This window comes from Copadichromis virginalis, linkage group LG9 (genome assembly GCF_057382275.1).
Source record: "Copadichromis virginalis isolate Kocher_CV1m ecotype Utaka linkage group LG9, C_Virginalis_male_GT1.1, whole genome shotgun sequence".
Classification (NCBI taxonomy): Eukaryota; Metazoa; Chordata; class Actinopteri; order Cichliformes; family Cichlidae; genus Copadichromis; species Copadichromis virginalis.
The window spans coordinates 14,183,386-14,198,385 of NC_140626.1; the positions used below are offsets into that span (position 1 = coordinate 14,183,386).

General features: G+C 46.7%; 1 protein-coding gene across 1 annotated transcript; it reads right to left on the bottom strand.

Annotated features, from left to right (window-relative positions):
* On the bottom strand, positions 1-13,474 carry LOC146701594 (uncharacterized). The gene is made up of 4 exons (XM_085469188.1): positions 13,383-13,474; positions 12,605-12,710; positions 1,244-1,924; positions 1-918 (listed from the first exon to the last, which is right to left on the bottom strand). The coding sequence occupies exons 2-4, from the start codon at positions 12,620-12,622 to the stop codon at positions 232-234; spliced, it is 1,386 nt and encodes a 461-aa protein (XP_085325314.1). The 5' UTR covers positions 12,623-12,710; positions 13,383-13,474; the 3' UTR covers positions 1-231.
* Positions 13,475-15,000: the final 1,526 nt, after the last annotated feature.

Consider the following 15,000-nt stretch of genomic DNA (forward strand, 5'->3'; position numbering starts at 1 on the left):
TTAACATTTGAATTTTTTATTTAACATTTCCAAGATTCAATAACATAAAGAACCCGAACAAGAAGACATTTGTGTATCAAAATACATTAAAACAAATACTTTATAATAGGAAACAGAGTTTTCAACGAACTGATGAAAAGAAAGCTAACCACTCGACATGAACACTACAGTAGGACAGTTTTGAAAGCTTAAAATGGAACTAGGGGAAGAGTTTGATTCACAGCTGCCTCATCAGATTTTTACAGGAGATTCTATCTGAACTCTGTGGAGCCTGATCTCAAGCTTTTTGAGTCTGACACTGAAACCAGAGGATCTTTCTGTCTCTTCAGATTCACTGTGATCCAGTGATGGGAGTGATTTCAGCCCTGAGTGATCACGCTGATGTTTGCACAGAGCAGACAATGAGGTGAATGTTTGGGCACATTGGTAACAGTGAAACAGTTTATTAGTAACGTGGGATCGTTTGTGTTTGGAGTATGAACTGAGATTCCTGAAGCTCTTGTCACACTGGTCACAGCTGTAGTTTCCTTCCACGTGTGTACGTTCATGATTGTTACAATGACCTGATTGTAAGAAGCTTTTGTCACAGTGTCTGCACTTGTATAGTTTCTCTCCTGTGTGGACTCGTTTGTGTGTTTTAAGCTCCCATGCAGTGGTGAAGGATGACCCACACTGATCACAGAGGTGCTTTTTAACCCCACTGTGAATCAGTTCATGTCGTTTTAAGTCACCTGATGTGGTGAAGCTTCTCCCACATTCTTTGCAGTATTTCAGTTTGTCTCCAGTGTGTCTACGTTGATGTCTTTTTAGGGCAACTTGCCAACTGAATGTTTTTCCGCAGAGGTCACAACGAAAGTCTTTCCCACCACCACAGTGATGACAGGGTTGAGAACTGGATCCATCTGTGTCGCTCTGCTTCTAAACAAAGACACAAAGACAGTGTAAGTCAGTCCTTCAACATTTTTATCCTGAACGTCGCCTGAAATAAAGAGCATCTCTGCAGACGTCCAATTACATTTGACTGTTTCAGTTAACACACTCAGTTTACTGGGCTGCAATAACTACAATACTACCACCATAATACTACAGTAATACTAAAATCATAACTGACATGAAAATCTGAATAATCACTCAGAGCTGCTTTTCCATGCAGTAGAATTGCTAACATGCTAACACAGTTTAATGAGCAGAGTTGTTCCAAACAGTCAGGCTAAAATGACAAGATAACAATATAAATACATACCTCACAGTAACTGCACTTGTAGAGTCTCTTTCTGGTGTGGATCTGTTGGTGTTCTCTCAGGTTACGTGGAGCTTTAAAAGTCTTCTCACACAGGTCACATTTATAAGGTCGTCCCTCAGTGTGGGTAAACATGTGTTGTTTTAACTGTGTGTCTGTAGCAAACTCTTTGCCACACTGTTCACAGCAGTACACATCATGTCTGGTGTGAATGCGTAGATGTATATTTCGGCTATCTATCCGGCTGAAAGTTTGGCCACAGATGTCACAGCTGTATGCCTTAATTCCAGAGTGGGTAACTAGATGCCTCTGTAAGCTGCTACTGTGAGTAAAAGCTCTGCCACACTGATCACAGCTGTACGCCTTAATTCCAGAGTGGATAACTAGATGACTCTGTAAGTGGCTACTGCGAGTAAAATCTCTGCCACACTGATCACAGCTGTACACTTTAACTCCACTGTGGATGAGTTGGTGTTGTTTTAGGTGACCCTTCGTGGAAAAAGACTTTCCACACAAGTCACAGCTGAACGGTCTCTCTCCAGTGTGGATGACCTGATGACGTTTTAGTTCATTCTTCCTAGCAAAATCCTTCCCACACTCGTCACAGGTGTGTGTTTTCTCTCTCTTTCTTCTGTGAGGTTTGTCGGCCTCCTGAGAGCGCTGACTTCTCGCTCCATGTTGGTCCTGCAGTGACAGAGATACAAACAGAGGCAGTGAGTGAAATGCAGTCGTGGAACAAACTCAACCTTCAAACTCCCTCCATTAACACTAGTTTTAGACCTGAAGGTGGAGTGTGGCACCAAACACCTTAAAGGTCTCTTATCCCCACCTGCTGGTAGTTCTAACACATTACATCCAACCTGCTGTTAAAAATAATTCATGACTTTTTAAAAACACTAAAATCATGCCCATCCCTCCTGATTGTACACAGATATATAAAAATGTATACATATATAAATATTTACCAGGTCTATACTTTTTTATATTTCCTATTGTTGTTCCCTGATTTTTACATATACACATATATATACACACATACATTTAAAAAAAAAAAAAGAAAGAAATGAAAACACCCAGCACGCCCCTGCGGGCGGTTTATCCTTCAAGCTCGGGTCCTCTACCAGAGGCCTGGGAGCTTGAGGGTCCTGCGCAGTATCTTAGCTGTTCCCAGGACTGCGCTCTTCTGGACAGAGATCTCCGATGTTGTTCCCGGGATCTGCTGGAGCCACTCGCCTAGCTTGGGAGTCACCGCACCTAGTGCTCCGATTACCACGGGGACCACCGTTACCTTCACCCTCCACATCCTCTCGAGCTCTTCTCTGAGCCCTTGGTATTTCTCCAGCTTCTCGTGTTCCTTCTTCCTGATATTGCTGTCATTCGGAACCGCTACATCGATCACTACGGCCGCCTTCTTCTGTTTGTCTACCACCACTATGTCCGGTTGGTTAGCCACCACCATTTTGTCCGTCTGTATCTGGAAGTCCCACAGGATCTTAGCTCGGTCATTCTCCACCACCCTTGGGGGCATCTCCCATTTTGACCTCGGGACTTCCAGGTTATACTCCGCACAGATGTTCCTGTACACTATGCCGGTCACTTGGTTATGGCGTTCCATGTATGCCTTGCCTGCTAGCATCTTGCACCCTGCTGTTATGTGCTGGATTGTCTCTGGGGCATCTTTACACAGCCCGCACCTGGGGTCTTGCCTGGTGTGATAGACCCCAGCCTCTATGGATCTTGTGCTCAGAGCTTGTTCTTGTGCTGCCATGATTAGTGCCTCTGTGCTGTCTTTCAGTCCAGCTTTGTCCAGCCACTGGTAGGATTTCTGGATATCAGCCACCTCCTCTATCTGCCGGTGGTACATACCGTGCAGGGGCCTGTCCTTCCATGATGGTTCCTCGTCTCCCTCCTCTTTCTTGGGTTTCTGCTGCCTGAGGTATTCACTGAGCACTCGGTCAGTTGGGGCCATCTTCCCAATGTATTCTTGGATGTTCCTTGTCTCATCCTGGACTGTGGTGCTGACACTCACCAGTCCCCGGCCCCCTTCCTTCCGCTTAGCGTACAGCCTCAGGGTGCTGGACTTGGGGTGAAACCCTCCATGCATGGTAAGGAGCTTTCTTGTCTTGATGTCAGTGGCTTCTATCTCCTCCTTTGGCCAGCCTATTACCCCAGCAGGGTACCTGATCACGGGCAGGGCGTACGTGTTGATGGCCCAGATCTTGTTCTTACCATTCAGCTGACTCCTCAGGACTTGCCTGACCCTCTGCAGGTACTTGGTGGTTGCAGCTTTTCTAGCGGCCTCTTCATGGTTCCCATTCGCCTGTGGGATCCCCAGGTACTTGTAACTGTCCTCTATGTCTGCAATGTTGCCTTCTGGTAGTTCAATCCCCTCAGTTCTGACTACCTTCCCTCTCTTTGTTACCACCCGACTACACTTCTCCAGTCCGAACGACATTCCAATGTAATTGCTGTATAGCCTGGTAGTGTGGATCAGTGAATCGATGTCTCGTTCACTCTTGGCATACAGCTTGATGTCATCCATGTACAGGAGGCGGCTGACAACTGCTCCGTTCCGTAGTCGGTATCCGTAGCCAGTCTTGTTAATGATCTCACTGAGGGGGTTCAGGCCTATGCAGAACAGCAGTGGGGACAGAGCATCTCCTTGGTAGATCCCGCACTTGATGGTGACTTGTGCTATGGGCTTGGAGTTGGCCTCTAGTGTTGTACGCCACATCCCCATTGAGTTCCTGATGAAGGCTCTTAGGGTCCCATTGATCTTGTACAATTCTAGGCATTCCAGTATACAGCTGTGGGGCATTGAGTCATAGGCCTTCTTGTAATCAATCCAGGCAGTGCACAGGTTGGTCAGTATATATAAGGGGTGCAACGATACACAAAATTCACGGTTCGGTTCGATACTTTGGTGTCACGGTTCGATATTTTTTCGATACAAAAAAAATGTTCATGCCTTTTTAATTTGTCATTTATTAAAATTATAAATATATATTTTAACTCAAAAGTACAGTTTTTAAATTTAACCCTAACCCTTGTGCGTGTTTTTTATTTTGACAGCGAATGCGCACCTGCGGACCACTTATGTGCAGCCCTGGTTATTTAGCTCGTCATATTGCAGCCACAGAAATTCTTTTGTCCATGAAACCATAAAGCTGCACTTTCTTTTTGCCTTATAGTCTGATTTGTCATAACTTCTCCGTTTTGCGGTAAGCTTTTCTTTGGCTGTCACTTCTTCACCCTGTCTTATTTGGCTCAGCAGAACTAAAATATATATCCTGCTGCTTTTACACACGCACTCACATAAGCTCAGCGATTCTCTGCGCGATCAACCTCTCACATGTTTAAGCTTGCTGCGGGAGATTTCACTTGTCATGTTTGCGTAGTAAGCTAACGATTAATAAGACGATGTCAGAGGAATTGGTGCACAAATTATCATCACTCACAGATCAGTGCTGTCGCTCTCTATACACAGTTCGCGCGATTGCAAAGTGAAAGCAAAAAAACGAGCGCAAATTCAAACGCGATTTCAATATGTCACATATTGACAGTGGCTCACCGATGCCAATGACATAATTACCCAGCTACATTTCTGAAAGAATGCAAAAGCATTGACATATATTTTTCCTTCCTACAATAGCCCGACGGGCAGGGAAGAGATAGATTTTGGTAGCCCGACTGAAAAAAATCGCTAGCCCCAGGACGTCGGGCTAGCGATATTGCGAGCCCTGTATCTGATTGAGGAATCACTCATCTTTGGAAAAGAGAGTTTATTACAGAGAAATGGCTCTTTCCAAAATAAAAGCTATACTAACCGCTTCTTCTGGGCTATATTCTCAGCAGCATAAGGAGAATCATGTGCTAACAGCTGTCTAAATGACTCGGCTAAAGTTAGTAGCATGCTTGTTGTTTTGGTCTTTGCACTAGGATGATGTCGGCGTAAATGTGCAGTCATATTCGTTGTGTTCCCACTAGTGCTTTCAGGTTAATCTCGTTGAAATGACCTTAACGCCACAACACGGCAAATCTCCGTTAACGAGCTACCGCCGATCGCCCCGTGCATGGGGCTAGACGGCCAACACGTTAACGAGCTAACTGCGCTAACACACTAGTTCCCACCCATGTAATTGAGCATTGCATGGCACATCCAACATACTGTTTTACTTTAGTCCATGACTCGCTTACCTTCAGGGTCATACGTCACATGAAAACCAAAATAATTCCAAACGCCAGATCTGAATGAGGGTGGGGGAGGTCCATGTTGCAAGGAGAGCTTAACTTCTGTCTCGCTATCTTGCCCTGCGCTCTTCCTTCTGACATGCTGTCTGTGTTGAGCGCTCAGTGGATCTGCGCTCGACAGTGCAGCCTAGGCGGAGTAGTCGAACGCAGATTCACTGAGCGCTCAACACAGACAGCATCGTCAGAAGGAAAGTTGATAAAATAAATTACAAATTTTGTATTGTTCGATACATATGTGTACCGAACCGAAAGCACTGTATCGAACGGTTCAATATCGATACGAATATCGTTGCACCCCTAATATATATATATATATTTTTTTAATTATTTTTAGATGTTTACAAGTATTTACGGCTCCCAGTGTTTCCTTTTCCTTAGAAACTGGGTCCAAATGGCTCTTTGGGTTTTAAAGGTTGTTGATGCTTGTGCTAGATGACAAATCTTCAGTATGTTACGCTTTCCGCCACCCAACACATCCCTATACCGTTTGGAATGAATCTACACATGTACGTTTACTGTAATCGTTTTGGAAAACACTATCTAACATGATTAAGGTGGTGCTTGTGTTAGGGATCAGGTTATGGTCATAGCTGGAATACACAGCTGGAACGTGTATTACTGCCGGCAGCGCCAATCTATTGCTTTCCATCCACAACCCGGTGCATATCATAGGAATACAGAAGGTTAACTTTTGCGTGCCTGAGGAACGCCTCGGGATGTGACAAATCGTCGGTATGTTACTGTCATGAATCGCCGTGCGGCAGGCAGGAGTAGGACCCAAAATGCAGGACTCACAGGCACGAGGAAATGAACTCAAAACTCAGCTTTATTCGCTGGCAGAACAAATATACAAACTAAACTAAACTTGGAAACTAAGAACTCACAGAGAGACACAGGGAGATCCACACACGGCATGAGGGACGACGTCACACCGAACAGAGGGAGACGCAGACAGAAATACACAGAGGGTTAACGAGGGGAGTGGGAACACACGGGGAACACAGGTGACACTGATAATCATAACGAGACAGGGCGGGGTGAACTGAACACTGACGGGAGAGGTGAAACAGGAAGTACAGAGGAGAGAGAGCACGAGTAGAACACCAACGTAACGGGCAGGGGAGACACGGAATAAACACGAAAGGGGACGAGGGCTCATAAATACATAGAGGGCACACAGGGGGAAGAGAGAGCACGGGGAGAACTTAGACATAATGGGCAGGGGAAGCATGGAATAAAACATAAGGAGAGACGAGGGCTCACAGATACACAGAGGGGCACACAGGGAGACATGAAGGGCAAGGGATCAAAACTAGGAGCCATAGAATAAATCACACACAAGTACAATAATACGAAAATCACAAAGAACTAAAAACGCTGGGTCAGGAGACCCAGGACCGTGACAGTACCCCCCCCTCAAGGGCTGGCTCCAGACAGCCCAAACACAGAAAAACAAAACCAAACAGAAAACAACCCAGGGCGGGCGGCGGGGGCCCAGGACGGAGGGCTCGGAACAGAAAACAAAAGAAGAGCACAGCAAACACCGGAGCCCAAGAAAATAACTCAAACACAGAGCAGTTCAGGGGGCCGACCATGCGCAAGGCAACGGCGGAGACGTGGAAACAGTTCAGGAGGCCGGCCGTGCGCAAGGCAACGGCGGCGACGCGGAAACAGTTCAGGAGGCCGGCCGTGCGCAAGGCAACGGCGGCGACGTGGAAACAGTTCAGGAGGCCGGCCGTGCGCAAGGCAACGGCGGCGACGAAGGAGACGACGGAGCAGTTCAGGAGGCCGACCGCGCGGGAGGCGGCGGCGACGATGACAGCGCTGGTCCGGGGGCCGACCGTGCGGAAGGCGACGGCGGCCACTCAGGCGAAGGCGGTCCGGGGGCCGGCCGTGCGGAAGGCGACGGCGGCCACTCAGGCGATGACGGTGCAGTTCAGGGGGCCGGCCGCGCGGAAGGCAGCGGCGGCGGCTCTCCAGTGTCAGGCGTACTGGCCGAGGCCCGGTGGGCACAGGACCAGTCGGGACGGGACCAGTCAAGGCGGGACCAGGCGAAGCACAGGCTGAGGCCGCAGCAGACGGAGGCTCTGAGGAGGCTGCAGCAGACGGAGGCTCTGAGGAGGCTGCAGCAGACGGAGGCTCTGAGGAGGTTGCAGAGGCTGAGGCCGGGCCGGGCGAGGTTGCAGAGGCTGGCCCAGGCGTAGCAGAAGCACAGGCGGATGTAGCCGGGCCAGGCGATGACGAGGCGGCCGCAGATGGCGGCTGGAAAGGCTCCTCGGGCCCTCCAGCTGATGCGGCGTGAGGCTGAACGGGCCCCTCGGACCCTCCAGCGGAGACAGGAGGCTGAACGGGCCCCTCGGACCCTCCAGCGGAGACAGGAGGCTGAACGGGCCCCTCGGACCCTCCAGCGGAGACGAGGAGGTGCTGGCCGGGCTCACTGGAACCCCCAGCGGACGAGGTAGATGGCGGCGTGGGAGCCACGGAGTCCTGGATGAGCTCATCCGAGCTTCCAGCAGGAGCTGATGTAGAGCCAGAGAGGTTTGGGACCCCTGGCTGAATGTTAAGCCGAACAGAAGACCGTATTGCTATCGGGGACTGAGCTGCTGGACACACGGGGACCTGAGCTGCTGGACACACGGGGACCTGAGCTGCTGGACACACGGGGACCTGAGCTGCTAACGGTGGAGAAGTAAATGACTGCACAGGGGACTGAACTGATGTCTGTAGTAACGGTGGTGGTGAGAGTGAAGTAGGTGGTGGAGAAGTTAATGACTTCACAGGGGAATGAACTAGAGGTAGTGATGGTTGTGGTGCTGGTGGTTGAGTGGGGGACTGCACTGGGGACTGCACTGGGGACTGCACTGGGGACTGCACTGGGGACTGCACTGGGGACTGCACTGGGGACTGCACTGGGGACTGCACTGGGGACTGCACTGGGGACACTGGAGACTGCACTGGGGACACTGGAGACTGCACTGGGGACACTGGAGACTGCACTGGGGGTGGCTGCGAGGGAGCTGACTGCACTGAGGGTGGCTGCGAGGGAGCTAACTGAGCTGTGAAGGGCTGCGAGGGAGCTAACTGAGCTGTCGATAAGGCTGATGATTCCTCTACCAACTGAGCTATTGACTGGGCTAAGGATTGAAATAAGGTTTGTAGTAAGTCAGGCTGTGGATGTGACTGTGCTATGGGAAGCGAGGCTGAATGTGGTGGAGGTGGCGACTGAGCTTCGGGCCGGGCGGCTAACAGAGCTTCGGGCCGGGCGGCTAACAGAGCTTCGGGCCGGGCGGCTAACAGAGCTTCGGGCCGGGCGGCTAACAGAGCTTGAGGCCGGGCGGCTAACTGAGCTTGAGGCCGGGCGGCTAACTGAGCTTGAGGCGAAAATGGTGGTGGAGTTGGTGTCTGGGCTACAGGCGGCTTCTGAGCAGGAAACACAGGACACTGAGCTACAGACGGCTGCTGAGCAGGGGACTGAGCTGAAAGCGGACGGGCAGCTGACTGAATAAACATAGCTCCAGAATAAACAGATCCAGACGGAACAGTCTTAACTCCTGGATCTGAAAAAACATCAGGCGCACAGTAGAGCTGGGCGATAGAACGATAACGATATGTATCGCGATATAACTTTTACTCGATAGAGAAATTAAGCTATCGCGATAGACCTCGTCGCTCTTGTCCTCTTTAAAAAAAAAAAAAAAAAAAAAAAAAAAAAAAAAAGGTCAGCCAATCCAAATTAAGTAGCGCAGAGCCGAACCAATCACAGCCGCAGCGTCACGTCACGTGACTTGTTACGTACAGCACAAGTGCCAAGCTGCACGTGTGTTTGTTTGGGAAGCAGCCAGCGGGTAATGGAGCCAGCACGTAATGGAGGAAATGAGTGTGCCGACTAGAAAAATCAACCGAGCGTGACCGAAGAGAAAACAGATAATGGTTCCAATGCCGGAGAGATTGTCGAACGGAAGAGCCATAGAAGTTCCGTAGTGTGAAGGTATTTCGGCTATTTCAAGTCTGACAAAAAACAGAGTAGCATGCACTGTAAATTGTGCCGAAAGCAAGTCTGGAAATACAATAAACTGGTGCATGCGTCACACTGTGCGCCACGTTATTGTTTCGGTGAAATGGATTTCTACAATACTGTTAATTCTACTCTCTGCAGTGTTTAAATGCTTACATACACACACAGTTACTGTCCCTCCACACATACGACTCGGTTCTGCTTCTATGCCCCAGCTTTGTTTACTTTTTCCCACTGAGGCTTCTAGACTTCTGATTGGCCAACATTTCTGCACGGTTAGGAATCTAGCGCCACCTGCTGCTTTGGCATGTTCATAGCAGCGTTTTCCTTCATTTCTGCCTTTACGTGTGGACGGGATTATTTTTTAAAACGAAAACGGAAAATCTCCGTTTTCAAAAATACCCGTGTACGTGTGGACGTAGCCTCAGTCTCTGACTGGAAGCGCTAATTCGTCATTCGGCTTTTGTCAGACTAAAGTAACTGTTAAAACTGTTTGAAAAGCTAAGCTATACAACAAGGAGAGATTGAGAATTTCCTTTTAGTTCTCAGTTTATTTGATATTGACAAAAGTTAGTCAGTTTTGTCTGATCTTCTGTAAAACAAACTAAGATTTATTTTTAGAATTAATATTTTGTTTCTAAGTGGAATTGACAATTTAGTCTGTTTCGTTTGTTCTATTTTGAAACTTAAACGCTTTAGCGGCTGCCTTTTGTGTAGTTTGCAATATTTGCCTTTATTTATCTGAAAAAGTCTCATGTTCCTTAAGTACATCTACCCTGTTGAACTTATTATGGGAAATAAATATTTAAATAAAAACAAGCTGCTGATTATTTCACATTTTACTTGTGAGCAACGGCACATTTAAATCTTACAAATATAGTTATTTGGCTTATATCGTGATAGATATCGTTATCGCCTGAAATGAAAAAAACATATCGTGATATGAAAAAATCTCATATCGCCCAGCTCTAGCGCACAGTCTTCTGAACCAATGGGAAAATAGTCATTCTCAAAACGAAAACTCTTATTTTCCCGAACCGGAGAAACACGAGCTGTAGTGTTCATGTAGCTGGCGTTCGCAGCTTTGGGGGAAACAGTCTGTCTATCCCTTGACAAAAAAGGCGAATGAAGGGAGACTCTGTCACTCACCCTAGGCGGTTGTTTGAGCTGAATCCCAGGCTCCTGCTGGAGCTGTGAGTGCCGGCTGCGTGTTCGCTGCCTCCCTGTTGAAGAGGGAGCGGCGCTGGCGGAATGTGACGAGGGAGGACTCTGCTGTGGCTGCTCCTGCTGTGATGTGGAAATGCTGGGTGAGTCAGGCGGCACGATAATAATCCCTAACATCTTGTAAAAGGCTTGTGCAGGCGTGAGCTGATTGCTTGCAGGCTCGTAGTAATCCTCCCGGGACCGGCTGGAGCGTTTTCTGCGAGACCTGGGCGTCCGCGGAGAGGAAGCAGGTGAGTGGACCGAAGGGTAAGCAGCTAGTGAGGAGCGGCAGCACGGAGGCCCTCCAAGCACTAGCCGAGTCCCGTCAAAACGGGAGCTGCGCTTCCACGGTGAGTCCGCTGGATCCATTACTGGTGACGTCGTACTGTCATGAATCGCCGTGCGGCAGGCAGGAGTAGGACCCAAAATGCAGGACTCACAGGCACGAGGAAATGAACTCAAAACTCAGCTTTATTCGCTGGCAGAACAAATATACAAACTAAACTAAACTTGGAAACTAAGAACTCACAGAGAGACACAGGGAGATCCACACACGGCATGAGGGACGACGTCACACCGAACAGAGGGAGACGCAGACAGAAATACACAGAGGGTTAACGAGGGGAGTGGGAACACACGGGGAACACAGGTGACACTGATAATCATAACGAGACAGGGCGGGGTGAACTGAACACTGACGGGAGAGGTGAAACAGGAAGTACAGAGGAGAGAGAGCACGAGTAGAACACCAACGTAACGGGCAGGGGAGACACGGAATAAACACGAAAGGGGACGAGGGCTCATAAATACATAGAGGGCACACAGGGGGAAGAGAGAGCACGGGGAGAACTTAGACATAATGGGCAGGGGAAGCATGGAATAAAACATAAGGAGAGACGAGGGCTCACAGATACACAGAGGGGCACACAGGGAGACATGAAGGGCAAGGGATCAAAACTAGGAGCCATAGAATAAATCACACACAAGTACAATAATACGAAAATCACAAAGAACTAAAAACGCTGGGTCAGGAGACCCAGGACCGTGACAGTTACGCTGTCGAATGAGAACAAGGTCGACACACAGGACAGGAGAGGAAGAGGGGGGTTAGGTTTAAAGGTAAGGACTGCTCAGTGGGATTTGATTAATATACATGTCTGTACATGTGACATTGTTTTTTCAGGTTGTAAAACTTGTTGCAAAACAATCTGAGGCAGACTAACTGTGTTATTTAAAGACTGCATGAAGATCCTCTGCAGGTTAGTGCAGGATAAACAGGTTCGTTTGCTGAACTGTGATGGATTTAAAGTAAAGAACAGTGTGTGACTGGTGCACAGTGACTGTGGTGCTCATGTCACAGTTAGATTACATCAAGTGTAGCAGAGATTCATTTAAACTGAAGCTCATGATGCTGACATTCATTCACTGAGTTCCACCTTCATACCAACAGTATAGTGTCTAATATAAAGACAGTGTACTGTCAGTGTAGAGGATGGAAACCAGCCAGGACAGCTCATGAAACATCTGCTGACATCTGGTTGAATTCAGTTGTGTACATCCACAGAGAGCAGCAGGTCAGCTGATCACAGCCTGTACTTTAAGAAAATCTACTGGAGCTCTCAACAGAAATTATTGTGAGCTGTGATTCTTTTCCCCACGCTGAGCCACTACAGCTGATTTTAGGGTTCCCACCTGCTCAATCCCACTTTAACCTCTTCCCTGCTCATGTTCCTGTTTAGAGGCAAAGCCACCCTCTACAGTGTAGGCATTGTATTATTACATTATTAAAACATTACATTACATTAATATAGCACAAGGATCAATAAGTTTTGCGTAAAATATATATCAGTACTTCAGCTTTTAATGGAGTTTTAGTTATCACTAGTATCTGTCACCTTCTGTGTTGAGCTCATTGTTTCCTCTGTAGTGACTCAGCTGAGTCCAGATGGCTGAAAATGTTCCTCTGCTGCTCCGTCAGACTCTTCTCCTCCTGCTGATCAGCTGGGACACAAAACAGATCTTTGTTAGGCTCCACACTGCACTGAAGAGTCAAAGTGTCTCATATGTTCATCTGACAGCACAAAGAACAAACTTTAGCTTCCCCAAGAGGGCAACTTGTTTGAAACAAACACAAAAGGTTTAAGCACCAATACCAAATTTAGCAGTATGGCACAGCAGTACCAGGAGAGACTGAGGCCTGTTATTAGAATCAGATGCCCAGTGGGCAGACACAACTTTGCGCCAATAAGATTAAGGCAGCTGTGTTTTAATATAAATAAATGGATTTCATTATAGCACTTTTCCGCCAACATACGCTGTTTTCCTCTTTCTGGGGCAAAGTGGGCGATAAACAAAGAAATGCTCGGTATGTCCGATGGCCAGTCCAGCTGAATTGTACAATACTGATACTTGAGAGTGCGCGTGTGCGATGCAAGCACGTGTAGAGTGTGTGTTGAGCGCGTGATCAGTAGTGACAAAAACAATTCACAAAGCGTGACCATACTATACTCGTGGCTCACTTCTAATCTATTGTTTTGCACACTTATACACATACCCAGCTGTTTAGCTACACTCTAGAGCCTCGCCTTTAACGGTCTTCTCCCGCCCGCTCTCACAGAGAGGAGCAGAAAACTTCATAAAGCTCAAGACTGACTGAACTCAGATCAAACTTACCTTGGCACTTACTTTTAGATGGGAGAGGGAAAAACTGAGAAACAAACAGCAATGAAACGGGAACTCTGTGGCTTCTTCTTCGTCGTTGTCGTGTTCGTCATCTTCTTCTTCTTTTTGGCGGTCAGCGCTTTAAGGTACATTATCACCACCTGCTGGACTGGATGGTCATCCATTGTCCACAGACCCTTGGAAGTTTCTGTTCAGATTAAAAATGGAATTCAAGGATCTCGTGACTTGGGTTTGTGGCTTTCACTGTTTACTCTTTAATTTTCTGCCACGTGTAGCAAACCCCACAGCTCAAATCAATGAAGAATTTAGTATTTTTAAGATGTTCTTCGCAGCATTGCTGCAAACAACATACATAGCTGCAACCAGCAGCTATGTAGGCCTAAAATGTGGTCCAAACATGTGAAACAGGTTTACCACCAGAAGAAACAGACTGTAAATAAAAGACTGCGAAAATGAAAAAAATCTTACTCTGACTTTGGATTGCAACCACATTCCCATTTGTCTCTTTAGTCTTTTATTTATGGCTCCAATTATTTGTAACAATGTAACATGTAACAGTCCTGAACTCTGTAATTAACAAATGTGGCATTTTATCTTGAACGACTGAAATGGCTCCTTCAACTTGTAGCTTGAGATTTTTCACAAGCCTCCTTCTGATCAGAAAGTTTGTGTGGTCAGTTGTTTTTGTGTGTTTATCATACTGTAGGCATTTGTCACTCTTTTGAGACAGTTTTCTCGCCACATAAGTTCCTTGAATGCCCCACACACAGCTGCAGGACATTTAGCTAGCATCGGCTTTCAAGATATTCTTTCATACATTCTTCTGTCGTGTTTCATGTATTTGCTCCAACATTCAACATTGCTAAAACTGCATTGTTTCTGTGGCTTGTTGGTCTGGGTAATGATTGGGTGTGCAAGCTCCCGGGTTCAGCTCCTGGACAAGCCCATGTGGTGTTATATGAACCCTATAAAGACATTTGGTAGAGATATAATAACAACTTTCCAAAAATCTCAGCCAATTAATTCTCTCTATGAATATAATTAACAAATAAATTCTGCTGATGTGTTAATCCACAGCAGCTGGATAATAAAGTTTACTGTGTGAGCCATCTCACTTCATCTTTATTCCACCTTACAGGAAGCGTCTGCGTCTCAGCTTGAAAGTTTTTTTTGTTTTGTTTTTTTAATGCACCTATTTATTTTATTTTACTATGGAAATTAAAACTCATCAGATTAAAAAACCTCAAGCAAAACAATCAATAAAGCTGCATAAACTGGTAACATATACACAAACAAACAAATACATACATTAAGTACATTAAATACAGGCCATAAAAATTAGAAACTAAAACGACCAAAACTTCAGAATCTATAAAGAAGGAAAACTTGAACATGATGAAAAGTGATGAAAAGTGTCTAATGACAGAAAAAAACATAATAATATTCAGGTCAAACATTTGCAGGCTGAAATAGCTGCATCCAAGTCATTCAAGTTGAAAATCTCCTTAAGTCTATTAAGTGAGATCAGCTCATTCAGTTTTTGTTGATTTCAGCTGATTTCAAGAGGAAGGAGCTGCAAATCTGAACACTCTTTTTTCCCAACATAACT

Excerpts from the sequence above, each read along its gene's own strand:
- LOC146701594 (XM_085469188.1), bottom strand. Across the intron at positions 919-1,243 it reads ACAAGTGCAGTTACTGTGAG|AAGCAGAGCGACACAGATGG; the intron begins GTATGTATTTAT and ends GTCTTTGTTTAG.